This window comes from Sceloporus occidentalis, unplaced genomic scaffold, assembly GCF_023333645.1.
Source record: "Sceloporus occidentalis isolate IW3139 unplaced genomic scaffold, rSceOcc1.0.p SCAF_43, whole genome shotgun sequence".
Lineage (NCBI taxonomy): Eukaryota > Metazoa > Chordata > Lepidosauria > Squamata > Phrynosomatidae > Sceloporus > Sceloporus occidentalis.
In genome coordinates, this window is record NW_028317023.1 from 647,501 (window position 1) to 662,654 (window position 15,154).

The 15,154-nt window shown below is 39.0% G+C and overlaps 1 protein-coding gene across 2 annotated transcripts in view; it reads left to right on the forward strand.

Annotated features, from left to right (window-relative positions):
* Window positions 1–5,456, forward strand: part of LOC149289651 (intraflagellar transport protein 22 homolog) — a 9,180-nt gene extending 3,724 nt beyond the window's left edge. The window contains exons 2-5 of one of the 2 annotated variants that reach the window (XM_089490335.1): window positions 124–206; window positions 560–646; window positions 1,769–1,971; window positions 5,308–5,456. In XM_089490335.1, the coding sequence (XP_089346461.1) occupies window positions 124–206; window positions 560–646; window positions 1,769–1,971; window positions 5,308–5,456 (522 nt within the window). The remainder of the gene's footprint in view (window positions 1–123; window positions 207–559; window positions 647–1,768; window positions 1,972–5,307) is intronic. The other variant, XM_089490336.1, reaches the window with a different exon arrangement.
* The last annotated feature ends 9,698 nt before the right edge of the window (window positions 5,457–15,154 follow it).

Below are 15,154 nucleotides of genomic sequence, written 5' to 3' on the forward strand. Positions count from 1 at the left end.
GGGATTGGTTGCTAGATCAAAATTGTAGTTCATGCTAACTATGCAACGCAGTACACATTTTTTATCAGTTTTCAGGACATCTGGACATCAATTATTTATTTTTCTCCATTTATTTCTAAACAGAGTGGCAAAACAGTTTTGGCAAATTTCTTGGCTGATGCTACTGAGACCATTGGTGGAGATTATAGCCCAACTCAAGGTGTGAGGTAATGTGATAGCCTACTAATCATTTCAAATGGAGCCTATGTGAGCAACTTCAAGTAAGGCAGAGGATCTGTCATTCTCCCTCATTCCCCTAATTGAATAAACTTTCATCACATAAAGTTTGAAGATGTTTACTTTCCCTGCACTTATTAGTATGAATATAGCCTATTTGCATGGTAATGTAAATTGTGTAATGAAAGGGATACTGCTTCTTAACTATTATAATCGGCTTCACATTTCCTGAATGGCACTTCAGCCTGCTGTACAGATAAGGCTTTGTACAGATAGGGTACATTGTTTTAATCCATTTTGAGGTTGATATGTGTCTATTTGGCTAAATGCTTTTCATTTATAGGATTCTAGAATTTGAGTGTCCGAATGTGAATGGGAATAAGGGCCCTGGATGTGAAGTTGAACTGTGGGACTGTGGAGGAGATCACAAGTAAGTTAAGAAGTCATCGTGAATATGATGTTATAACTTGTGTTACACCTTTGGTGATTTTTTTTGTCTAAATGCAGCCATAGTGTGGTTGTAATGTGTTGTTTTGTGCTTTTAAGTTCTCATTCTGAAATATGTTACATATATCGCATATAGTATTACATATAGTGGTGTATTTCGTTTCAGCACTGCCCTAGGTGCAACCCAAGTTAGTGCTCCACAACTTACCTTTGCAGCTGCTGTCTCTCTGCTGAATGCTGGAAATGATGTCATATCCTGATGCTCCATCTCAGAAGGATGAGTGGGTCAGCATGACAAGGAAGATCCCCAATAGCCAATTGAGCAGCAGCATAGCAAAGAGTCTGATTTCCCAACCATGGGATCTGCCTTCAGTTTCGTGGCAGAGAGGCAACTGCCCCCTGTTTTATTCAGCCAATAAACATCGCTAATTAAATCATCATTTTCGTCTAAATGGTATAAACCCTCCTCGCATAAAACAACAACACTATTGTAGAGACAGAGCACAGAATGAGACATAAACCTGTGCTATCAATGAATGTGGTGCAGCCATGGCCAGGGTAACAAATCACAGCTATTAAAATCTGAAGCAGACAGTTGCTCTAAACAGGACCGGCCCAAGACATTGTGCTGCCTTGGTCCAAGCAGGTAATGCTGCACCTACAAATGCCAAAACCACAGTCATGCTCTCTCACACTCTATCTCATTCATTGTCTTCCTACCTTCTTCACTGACTGCTTCCGTGGCCGTGTCTATGTTCCCACAGCTCCACTTCTCTCCAGCCAGATGCACAGACATACACAACCAGACAGCCACACGCACGCAAGAAACTCATTTACCCCCTACAGCCTCAGCAGGGGTTTAATGACTATTTGACCCTGCTGAAAATTAAAAAGGGAAGTCCGGTTGTCGATACTTCTTTATCTCTACAATTGTCACGTTTCAGTCAGTAGCGTATTGCATATTTGACTACTGTAATAGTTATACAAATAATGTGCCACGTACAAATGACAAAAAGTCTTCCTTTATGATTACCAATATTTATAAAACCACAGCCAACTCTAAAGTTCTGTACATTTTAACATACTTCATTCTCTCTTATTGAAGGTTTGAAAGTTGCTGGCCTGCTATACTGAAAGATTCCCACGGAGTAATTATTGTCTTTAACCCCGACATTCCGAGTCACTTGAAGGAGATTGAAATGTGGCACAGCAATTTTATCCAGCAGCAGAGGTTGCAAGGGAATCAGTGCCTAATAATCGCTCACCACAAGCCTGGATCAGGAAACGATGGAGAAAATCCAGATCTATGTAAGTACGATGCTGCTGTGCAAAATAAAGGGAAAAAAACAGTCACAATTGTTTTGATATTTTTTTTCTATTTGGTGCTTTATCATCTGGGATTTGCAGCAAGAACCCCGATTGCCTTAGTTGCAGAAGATCATAATTCTTTTACAAAAGCAAACAGCAAACCTGCTATGCTGGCCATATATTCACAAGAGCACGTCGGCCTAATTTGCAAACATGAGAATTGCACAAATTGCCTTCAACTCGCATTTATTGCTACCACTCAAGAAATATGCCGGCTAAATACCTACTGATTTAGTCAGGAGCTGGTGTGCTACTGGGGAAGCATAGACATTATACATGAGTACACTTAAATTTCATTAAAAGAAAACAAGGCAGGAGGAAAATGAGATCCATTGTCTAACCCTTCTAGAAAAGGGATCACATGTGCCAAATTGCATCTGGTCAAAATCTCGAGTGACTGACTCATGCGAAAGGTAAAGTGGTGAACATGGTAAAAAAAAAATAAAAAAAAAATACTCAGATGGGTTTTTGTTTTAACTTTGGATGTTAAATTGGCTAATTAAAACTTAGCAGAAACTGCTAATGTGAAAAAATCACATTAAGGTTTGGGAATTTATCACAGGAAAATGGACCAAAAGGTTCTTACATGTTGTCAGTTTCCATTTCCTATGTTTAATGGATCAGTACCAAAGTTCATAAATTGCTGGATGTTTTTTTTTTATTTGTTTGGCTCTATTTGATTTTTTTCACTCTGCCTATAGAAAGCACTTATAGCATAATATGCCGTTACAATAGAAAACTTTTTCCCTATAGTTCTATACATATACATGGTGTGTATTAGCCACCTTCTGATTCATTGGGCAGAACCATCAAATGTGATCAAGGTGTAGTAATTTAGCAGAGAGACAGGTCACATTAATCAGCAGGGATAAATATATCAAAAAGAAGATGTTTCACAATTGACGTGACAGGCAAGTCTTTGCTCAAACGGTGTTGCTGATATTGAAGCATTCTGCAACCCCAAACAGCAGTTACAGGTGCGCCATGTAATTTCTCTCTGGAGTGATCACAAGCACCATAGTCAGATGCAGAATGTAGCAAGACTGGATATACCCAAGCCTTCCAGTTGTATGAAGGAAAGAATAGCCACCTTGAACCTCCAGTTTGAACCTCCAGAGTATAAGGAAACCGATGCTGATATTAATGCCAGTGGAAGTTTGGAACTCTTCAGCTATGGAATCAGCAGAGTTTGACTTTTACACACCATGCTCCTCAGCACTCGGTGACCCCGCTCTGGGACATTACGTGGTCTTCCACTTTATGGCTGAGTTGCTGCTGTTCCTAAACAATACCACTTACAGGTGACCATGGAATATCTAACAGGGATGAAATTTCACAAACTGATTGCAATGGTGGCATCCTATTTCCAGTACGATGCTTTATTTCAGTGACCCATTCTTCTTGCAAATGTTTGTAAATGCAGACTGCATGGCTAGGTGTTCATTTTTTACACCTGTGACAATGGGTCTGATTGAAACACCTAAATTCAATAATTAAAAGTTCTGTCCCAATCCTTTTGTCTATATGTGTGATCAAAATAATGGTATATAAAAGCCAATCTCGTCCTGAAAAAAAACCACAAAAAATGTATGTATAATTTTGTGCGCGTACACTAAATGAGAGAGAGGAAATTAAAGACAAACACTACAGAAATGTTAAAACAGCCATTGTCAGAAAGGGTCAGTGTAGGGTCAGTCATGTAGTGAGATACTAATTGTAACTTCAGTGACTGCGTTTTGCAGTAGATGAACACAGGGTGGCAGCAAAGTATATTTGTGTGCAGAAATTGAAATAAAATAGTGAGACAAGCAATAGGCTGGCATACTTTTGTATCTTTTGTTATCTAAACTGTGTTTGTATAGTGTATTAGTGTTTAACCCTTTACCTTGCCATAATCTGTGTGTTGTTACGGAGGGAAAAGTAGTTTGCATGTGGGGTATTTAAGTAATCTAGAGATGCAGCTGCATACATTTTGGTGGGGTTTACTGCAGTTACATGTAATATGTTACATCTGGAAACCTTGTTGAAAAATGCAATGAAAATTTACTTTAGGGTTCCTTTTGCCAGGGATTGGTGACAACTAGTTGCATGAAAAGTGTCTAAATGCTCCTAATGAAACAGTCTCAAATGAAACATAGGCTTCAGAAAATAAAAGTTCTAGTTTAAAGAAAAAGGGAACGGTCATGTTTCATTTTGTGCACTGTAACATGAAAAAAACATAAATGTATACATGTTGGGTTTTTCAAATTTAGGTCACTTACATTATATATTTTGGTCAACTGAGCTGGTTTGGGGCCAATTTTCATAGTACAATATTAGAAAAAGAAATTGGATAAAATGGTATCAAATGAAAGCTCTATCTGTCCTTGAAAAAAGAAAAATAACAATATGTATAAAACCTTTTGAAGCTCTTCTTTTGACTCTCGCTTCATTAAAAAGACCCCTTTTTGGCAGGCCCTTTCACACCATCCAACAGACCTTTTTCTCATCGCACACAGCATGATCCAGCAGCACCTCCTGTGTGCTGTACTCTACGGCAGTGCCTTGGTGTGAAATCTGCCATTTATTCACTGAAGAGAGGTTTGTTGGGGGAGTTTTGGATTCAACTTCACTATTCACTATGAAAGGCCAACACTGGCAGGTTTCCCCAGCAGGAAAGCATGAGCTGACTCTTCATAATGTATAATTCAATCGGTGAGGAGACTGATCTATAACTAAAAATGGGCAGCCACGCTCTTTCTGCAGCAGAGGTGCATGTACATTGAAGTCAAGGAGTTGGAACAACAACTTCCCTGCAAACTGCCCTGCTAATTTCATTTAAACCTCCGTTTAGTGAATAGACCCCTTTGTAAGACTGGGTGGGGCAAACCGCAAAGATTGAATCCTCAAATTTGTATTGTAAATGTATAGATTCCTGTAATACATGAAAATAAAAATAATAATGCTTCCAAATAATGTTATGTAAAATTAAAATTTTTTTAATTAAAGGTAATAATAACAGAATTGAACGGAATAAATTGTGTTATTGAATGCTAAAAGGGTATAATATATTACTGTGTATATATATATATATTTTAGCGTACGATTGTATTTTAATATTCCTAGAATTCACACTACCATGTAAAAAGTAGAAATGTACATACAGTTAATCTCATCTCCAGTGGGGTTCATTTTGTATTTTTTGTAGGGAGTGTTTTCTCCCTAAATAACACACCAAACACACTTATGTATGGACATGTCTAAGCAGAGTGAAATAACATTGATTTTCCTTAACAGCATCCGCATTGGCCAAGTTAACTCTTGTACATTCCAACCTTGATGAAGACCCTGAGGATATAAGATTGGAATTCATAAAGTATCTTCGAGGCATTGTAAGCACATTATCCGAGAGCCGAGACCGGGAAGAGATGTCAATTATTACCTAATCCTGTACTGACCGCTGGTAAATGATGCATTGAATCCTGCTATCTAGCAATTTCCTTATTTCCTGATAACTTTGCAAAAGTAGAACTTACGATTACAGAAGTATCAGTAAAGGAGATACCACAACTAACGTTATGAAAGTCGTGTGAAATGTTTATCGAATTAACTTTCAGTATCAATGTTCTTTTTTAATAATCATATATGTAATATTGTAATTTTTGCTTGGTTTATTGTTGTATGCAAACGAAAAAGAGTTATTTAAAAGAAAATTTATTCATACAGAAATGTGTTTCTTTGTGTTTATATTTTTTTATTTGGTTTAATTGTTGGTAGGAAAGTAATGAAAGTCCAATTACCCTTGTGAGTGTATGTCCCTGCTAGCAGTAAGCCTTAAAAAAAGGCAACATAAACTAGGGAACTCTACTGGTTTGACCCAGAAGTCTCTTGGTGAAGCCCTGCTTCCCTAAGTCTTTAGGTAAGTTTGTTTTTTACTCCAAGCAAGGGAATGATATTTGGCTATGCCCACTCCCCCACCCACTAATGTATGGTTGGGGCTAGCTGCAACCCTACGCAAGGCAAGCAGTGCCCCTTCATATAGTCACCCCCCCATCCTAACCGTGGAAGTTCCCACGTATAGAGAAGACTCATACATTTGCATAACTTGAGTCATCTTTAATCGCCTTATCTTTAACATGGCATGGCCCTCAGTACAATAGGCACTGGTGAGCTTGGTGCACAAATAATTAATAGGTTAGAAAAGAGTGTATCATACTATTAACTTTTCCCAAATGGTGAATAGCCACCATTCAATGTGAGTCTGATTAGTAATAAAGAAGCAGTCCTACGTTGAGGTAATAATGTTAGCCTGGCAACAGAAACAAAGTGAAGGGCTGATCAATACTGGCTCGGGTTTTGGAACAGCACACATTTTCAGTCCTGTAGTTCCTGCAAGCTAGACCTCTCTGCAAGACCTCATTACAGATCTATGAATCTCTTTGGCAGACAAGCTGTCATGTGAAAAAGAAATGAAAGAATTATTTCTTGTGATCAATGGCTTTTTAAGACGAGCCAAGTCACAGAAAACTAGTTAAACTAGGCATTAGATATAAAGCACTACAAATGACTAGCTCATACATGAATTGCCTGGTCCAAATGCCCTTCCAGATTCTGTTGGTAGACTGTAGACCTGTTGAATCACCCATAAGGACCAGACTGTTTTATTTCTGTTTGTACCCTTGTGGAGCGAAGCTGTTTTAACATTTTACAGTTTAACTGTAAATTTCTCTCTCATTTAAAAAACCCACATAAGTTATATATTGTTTTGTTTTTCAGAGCAAGAACTGCTTTCTTTATATACCATAAAAAAATACAATATGGTAAACATTTTTTTTAAAAAGCACTTTTTCTCACTTTTGTTTAAAAAGTATTTTACTCTTCTATAACAGCTAATGGAAAAAACCTGCTAAATAGATTCTTTGATTTGTCTTTAGTTTGCCATTATTTACTTTTATGTTTTTTTGCAAGTTATAGGGACATTAACAAGTAACATTTAGCTATTTCAAGACCCTTTTTTTTAAAAAAAAAAACTCTGTTAATCCTGTCCCCATGACATATTTGGTTCATCTTTGAAGCCAGTCAGTTCAATTTACCCCCCACCCAACAAACCATACATTTTAACACTTTCCATGCCCTAATTTTACTACCAGCCTTTGTCAAACTTTGTGGTAGTAATTTATTTTGTGGCTTTTTCACAAAAATTGTACTTCAGGTATACATTTACAGTTCCTGGTATATGTTACTTCAAAACAACACCCCATTATTTGTTCAGCAACATCTTCCCAGTACTGTGATTTCACCCATACATAGGTTTGTCAGGTTATTCAAGGGCTAAAAGGCCACAATTGGGGCATGGGCAATTCAGTTTTTTAACTTGGAATTTTGACATCGGGTCCTTCTGCCCTATGTCTTATTTGGGACCTTTTTGATGCCAGCTGATTCAGTTTACCCAAATCAAACTATATATTTTTTAAAACTAGACACCCCAGGGTATTTCAAATAGTGGTATTTTAACTCTTTCCACGCATTAATTATACCACCAGCCTTTGTCAATTTGTGGTAGTCATTTTCTCTACTTTTATTTTAACACACATTGTACTTCAGGTATGAGTTTATAGCTTCTGGTATATGTCACAGCCAAACAATACCCCATTATATGTTCAGCAAAGTCCCTCTGAGTACAGTGATACCCCCAATGCATGGACTTCTCGGCTTGTTTGGAGGGCTAAAATCTCTTGCAGTGGTGCTTGTGACCGCTCTCCAGAGCGGTCAGAGTGCGTCCTGGCGTGGGTTTTTGGTGTCCCTGAATGTTTTGCTATGGAGGCATTTCAGTGACACCGTTTAAGCTCTTTTATAGTAAATGACAACATTGATGCCTGGGGAAAGCCTCACAGGGCTCCTGCAGTAAACTGATTGTTAACTGACCATTTTTCTGTGATGTGCCTGGCATGTCATTGGTTGTTAAGGGGCTTAATGATGTTTCCCACAAGGGTTTTATTGGAAGTACAGTAGGTAGGTTTTATTGGAAGTACAGTTAAGGTTTCATAGTAACATAGTTCATAAGGTTGAAAAAAGACCAAAGTCCATCAAGTTCAACCTATATACCTATTGTGTGCCTACTGTGTTGATCCAGAGGAAGGCAAAAAACCCTTATGAAGCAGATGCCAATTGCCCCATACCAGGGGGAAAATTCCTTCCCGACTCCAAATATGGCAATCAGAATAAATCCTTGGATCAACGTTCTGTCCCTATTAATCTAATATCCATAACTTGTAATATTATTGCTTTCAAGAAACAGGTCCAGGCTCCTTTTGAACTATTTTATTGAGATTACCATTACCACTCCCTCTGGCAGAGAGTTCCATAATCTCACCGCTCTTACTGTAAAGAGCCCCCGTCTGTGCTGGTGTAGAAACCTTCTTTCCTCCAGCCGTAGAGGATGTCCCTTTGTTACAGATACAGTCCTGGGTATAAATAGGTCCTGGGAGTGATCTCTGTACTGCCCCCTTATATATTTATACATAGTTATTAAGTCCCCCCTAAGCCGTATTTTTTCCAAACTAAATAACCCTAATTCTGATAATCTTTCTGGGTACTGTAGTCCTCCCATTCCCCTTACTACTCTGGTTGCCCGTCTTTGAACCCTCTCCAGCTCCACTATATCTTTCTTGTACACTGGTGCCCAGTACTGTACACAGTATTCCATGTGTGGTCTGACTAGTGACTTGTACAGTGGTAGAATTATTTCTTTGTCGTGGGCATCTATGCCCCTTTCGATGTACCCCATGATTTTATTTGCCTTAGCAGCAGCTGCCTGACACTGGTCGCTACAGGTAAATTTACTGTTAACTAAAACTCCTCAGTCCTTTTCCATGTCAGTCCCATTTAATACATATTCCCAGCCTGGATTTTTCTTCCCCATGTGCATAACCTTACATTTATCTGTGTTGAACCTCATCTGCCACATCCCAGCCCAAGCCTCCAACCTATGCAGATCCATTTGTAATCGTGCACTGTGCTCTATTGTGTTAACCACGTTACAGAGCTTAGTATCGTCTGCAAAGATTGATACTTTACTATACAATCCCTCTACAAGGTCATTAATAAATATATTATTATGTGCATTATAGAGAGGGATTCCTGGCAAATATCTCTGTAAGAATGTCTGACACAGCCCTCCATAGTGTCTAGTTCAATTACTGAGGTGACTTTCAGGAAATCTCACAGCAATGTGGTGTTGGTCACGCATAATGTACAGAGAGATGAAACTGCAAGGATGGCCTGTTTTTGTACTTGAATACAATACATATATATATATATATATATACCACCACAATGTGATCTTTGCTGTAGTTATTACACTCAAAATACGTTATGGTGGATACAATAAAAGTGATGAAAAAGGTGATCAGTGTTAACTTGATTTTTCATATACCTATTCAGAATCCCTCACATTACAGGATTTCTGTGGTTATTGCTTAACATTTCTCCTTAATGCAGGGCTCGACAAATCCCAGGTCGCCATGGCGACAGAGAATTTTGTCCTGGCGCCTAGGTTTTGTCAGCCTCTTACATCCAGAAAAAATTGTGGATGTAAGAGGCTGAGTCACCACACGGGGGCGCTGCTGCTGTCTGCCCAGGAGTCTGGGCAGACAGCACAGCCACACAGAGCCCGCCCCCGAGCCTGAGATCACTCCCACGGAGTGATCCTGTAGGCTGAAAACACGGTTGCTGTTAAACCAGCAATCGTGTTTTCAGCTGCCACAGGCAGCTTCAGGGAAGGGGGTTGTGTGTTGATTGGGCCCCCACACAAGTGTGGGGACCTGACCCAACACCCCCCTGCTGCCTGATCGCTCCATGAGAGCGACAGTGCAGCGTTAACCCCTTCAATGCCACGATCGCGGCATTTAGGGGTTAATTCCCGTTTTGTACGGGACTCTGCTGCTGGTGGTCTGCCTGGAAGCCCAGGCAGACCAGCAACAGCAAAAACGAGCCCCCACAAGCCCTTTGATGATTCCTGTAGGCATGGAAGCCTACAGTCGTCATCAAAGAGACTCCCCCTGCTGGTCTATAGACCAGCAATTGCTTCCCAGCTGCCAGAGGCAGCTTCAGGGACAGGGGAGAGGGTTCTTTGGTCTCCACATGAGTGTGGAGACCAGCCCCAACACTCCCCTGCTGCCTGATCGCTCCATGAGAGCGACAGTGCAGCGTTAACCCCTTCAATGCCACAATTGTGTATGACACATTCGTGGCATTGCAGGGGTTAACATTTGTCCCCACAAGCTTGTGGGGACTAAATATCAGTCAATGCTGTGCTCCAATGGAACATCAGCATCGAAAGAGTTAAAAAAAAACAAAACAAAAAAAACAAAACAGCACTGACCTGAAAGTCCAGGGTGCTTCCAGGTCAAACGCTGTGATTTTAGTAAGTGGGCTGATGATGATCAGATCACTCCTGACCAACTGTTAGCTTAAAAAAATCCTGGCTCCTAACTTTTTTACCTGGCGCCTAGATTCACAACAAATTTGTCAAGCCCTGCCTTAATGTCTCTTGTTGTTTCGCCTAATTTCTTTTTATCTTATTTCCTAAATGTCTATACAATTTCTCACTAATGTCAAAGCAGACATTGTTTGACTTGCTACTTGAAATAGGGGGGATTTGAGTATAAAATATTATTGTAGTCCAGCTTTTGAAAATTGGTCTCATTACAGTAATAACTAATAGAATGTTTCAGACAGTAGGATTTGCACTTTGCACAGGATGGTTAATAATATCTATGGAGTGGATTATGACCCGACTAATCAAATGTCTGAATTGGTCTTCAATGAAGTAGACACAAAACTAGCTTTCAGATGTCCCAAAAGAAATGAGCCAGTAAATCGCAGGTGCACATAGCGTAACCAGGTGCAAATGTCCAGCCGTCTGAAAAGATCAGAGAGTACAGGTTTTCCAATAGACTGTTGTGTATCTGTGTCTAGTTCATCACATTTCTCATTAGCTGCATGGTATGCAAAATATTCCCATTTAGAAGTTTTACAAGATAGTCTGTTTGGAATTATTTACTACAGTGTATCATTTGGAACATATTATCTTACCAAGCAAATATTTAATTTGGCAGGTAAGACAATATTTATCAACATGTATCATTTGTGACTGTAAAGTTTCTAAGTGAATATACAATACTGTGCAAAAGTTTTAGGCAAGTGTGAAAAAATGCTGTAAAGTAAGAATTATTTCAAAAATAGACATGCTAATTATTTATTTTTGTAACTTAACAAAATTCAAAGTGAGTGAACAGAAGAAAAAATTAAATCAAATCAATATTTGGTGTGAGCACCCTTTGTGTTAAAAAAACAAAAACAAAAAAAAACATAAATTCTTCTAGGTACCCTTGCACAAAGTCAGGGATTTTGTAGGTATATAGTTAGGTGTTATACCCTAACAGGTGCATCAATTTAATATGAACAGAAACAGAAAACAGTGGCACTCTGGTACACCCATCTACTGTCCAGAGAAGTCTTGTATTTCTGCTAATGTGGTCGGAGATTTGGCGAGAATTAATGGTCTCCTCAATGCTCAGAAGTATAAGCAGATACTAACCAATCATGCGATATCATCAGGGAGGCATCTGATTGGCCCCAAATTTATTCTGTCATAATTTAGTCATTAAGAACTATCTTCAGCGTAAAGAAGAACAAGGAGTCCTGAAAGTGATGGTATAGCCCCCACATGAGAACTTGATGGGAACTCTGGCTTTGTTACTTGGGGAGGGGGAGGAGGTACACCCCTCACATTTTTGTAAATATTTTATTATATCTTTTCATGTGACAACACTCAAGAAATTACACTCTGCTACAATGTAAAGTAGTGAGTGTACAGCCTGTCCCCTCAAAATAACTCAACACACAGCCATTAATGTCTTAACCTCGGCAACAAAAGTGAGTACACTCCTAAGTGGAAATGTCCAAATTGGGCCCAAAGTGTCAATATTTTGTGTGGCGCCCATTATTTTCCAGCACTGCCTTAACACTCTTGGGCATGGAGTTCACCAGAGCTTCACAGGTTGCCACTTCCACTCCTCCATGACGACATCACGGAGCTGGTGGATGTTAGAGACCTTGCGCTCCCCCACCTTCCGTTTGAGGATGCCCCACAGATGTTCAATAGGGTTTAGGTCTGGAGACATGCTTGGCCATCACCTTTATCCTCAGCTTCTTTAGCAAGGCAGTGGTCGTCTTCATGTTGGAATACTGCCCTGCGGCCCAGTCTCCGATGTCACAGTACATGTTGGCATTCATGGTTCCCTCAATGTAGCTCCCCAGTGCCGGCATCATTCATGCAAGCCCAGAACATGACACTCCCATCACCATGCTTGACTGTAGGCAAGACACATTTGCTCCTCACCTGGTTGCCGCCACACATGCTTGACACCATCTAAACCAAAAAAGTTTATCTTGGTCTCATCGGACCACAGGACATGATTCCAGTAATCCATGTCCTTAGTCTGCTTGTCTTCAGCAAACTGTTTGCCGGCTTCCTTGTGCATCATCTTTAAAAGAGGCTTCCTTCTGGGGTGACAGCCATGAGGACCAATTTGATGCAGTGTGCGGCGTATGGTCTGAGCACTGACAGGCTGACCACCCACCCCTTCAACCTCTGCAGCAATGCTGGCAGCACTCATATTCTATTTCCCAAAGACAACATCTGGATATGACGCTGAGCATGTGCACTCAACTTCTTCGTTCGACCATGGCGAGGCCTGTTCTGTGTGGAACCTTTCCTGTGAAACCGCTGTATGGTCACCATGCTGCAGATCAGTTTCAGGGTCTAGGCCATCTTTATGTAGAGCAACAATTTTCAGATCCTCAGATAGTTCTTTGCCATCAGGTGCCATGTTGAACTTCCAGTGACCAGTATGAGAGAGTGTGAGAGCGCTAACACCAAATTTAATACATCTGCTCCCCATTCACACCTGAGACCTTGTAACACTAACGAGTAACATGACATCGGGGAGGGGAAATGGCTAATTGGGCCCAATTTGGACATTTCCACTTAGGGGTGTACTCACTTTTGTTGCCAAGGTTTAGACATTAATGGCTGTGTGTTGAGTTATTTTGAGGAGACAGCAAATTTACACTGTTATACAGGCTGTACACTCACTACTTTACATTGTAGCAGAGTGACATTTCTTCAGTGTTGTCACATGAAAAGATATAATAAAATATTTACAAAAATGTGAGGGGTGTACTCACTTTTGTGAGATACTGTATGTTCACATTTGTGTAATTGTTTAGTAGTTTGACTGACAGACTTCCTCCCCTGCTCTTTTTTTGCTCCAAGTGTAATATTAACAATACGTAGCTGACCTGCACAACTTGACTGGCTGCTATTTTGTAACAGTTTGAACCTTTATTAGTTTTTTTATTCTGTCTTTGTTTAACAAATTTCTTTATATGTTTCTAATAAAAACAACCAAACATGGGGTGAAAAGAGTTCTGACCTTACTATACTGTACAGCTTTTTGTGTCCCCTGAATCTGTGTATAGTTGTATATTGAGGCCAAATATCTATGCAATGATTAACTTACAAAGAAATGGTTAAAGGAATATATGTACAGATACAAAAAATAAATTTCAGGCAATTTGTTTAAAATATTTTATTTAATTGATTTTATGTTTACATAAAATGTGTAAACTACAAATCCCAGCATCAAAACGTTAATAAACCATAATACATTATTACAAAAGAGGAAAGATTCTATTCTATTCTACAAAAATACATATTTGTTTAGGGGGAATCTGGACCAGCCAGTATGTTAAAATAGGCAACATTGTATTTGTATTGTATTTATACAAAATATATAATATTATTATTATTCATTGTAGCCACCCTTGGAGGCATTAGTGGAACAACCAATCAGAGCCATCTATCCCCTTTCCTTCTCCCTCTACAGCTCAGGAAGTGTGTTGTATTTTGATAAATATAGCACTTAGGAAAAAAATAAATTAACAATTGCTACTATTGACATAATTTTACTTTAATTAGATTAGATTTAAATTACATATTACAATACATTTAAATTATTACACACTATCGCTTATGTGAGTGCCATCATCGTGCTGCACCCATGGAATACCTTGTCAGTGTCCCTTTGTGTGCATGCACAGCACTGGATTTGGGCATTGTGAACTCACAGCTCTTTTTTTTCTAATATTCTAACCAGCCTTTCTGGTTTTTTGGTATCTTAAGGCTTTTTCCAGGTCTTCATACACCATGCAAGTGCTAACATTAAAGCATATGTGACATGCTTGTGTGGAGGTGGGATTACATACATTGATTACATGGACAAGGTCATAGCCACATGACCTCTGTTTTTCTAGATATAAACATAAATATTATTGCATGAACCTAGGAAGCTATCCCTATATTACCAAGGCACTGGTTTGACCTATATATACAATAATTATTTACCAGCTTTCCAGGCTACATTTTTCATTTTAAATATGTAAACAGAGTTGTGTGAACATAATATGTTGATTGATTGCACATATCCTTCGTTAATTTAGTTATTCCTACATCCAGAGGGATGTGTTCCATAAGCACTTAAACATGTTGGAACTGAAATATTTTAAGCAATCTAACAAAATCTAATATTCAAAAAAGCATCCTCTGTGTAGATATCAGTAAGCACCAGGCTACAGTTTGAGTTCCTTTATGTTATATATTTTTCTTTATCATAGTAGCCAGGTTTTAAAACAGTTGGGCAGCTGACCTAAAGTTGCCATGTTAAGGGGAAGTCATTGATGCTCACTGTAATAACTACAGATAAAGAAATTCTCTGACAAGGCCTAGTTGCCTTTCGTTTTACTTGTTGGCTAGTATCAGTGGTTACCTATTAGTGATAATAATTGCACAGTTAGGGACTGATATACTTATTTTGCCCAGAAGATGCAATGGCAATTGTATCTAACATGCTTCAGAATGAGGATGTCTTCTTTCATTAATAGATTTCATGATTTTAAACATGTATGTAACAAAAAATAAATAAAAGTTGTAGAATACAGCAAATTTTGCGTAGAATAATTCTACGAGTCTAAGATTGTTTGTGTTGAAATTTAGGTCAACAAAAGCCAAGCAAGGCAC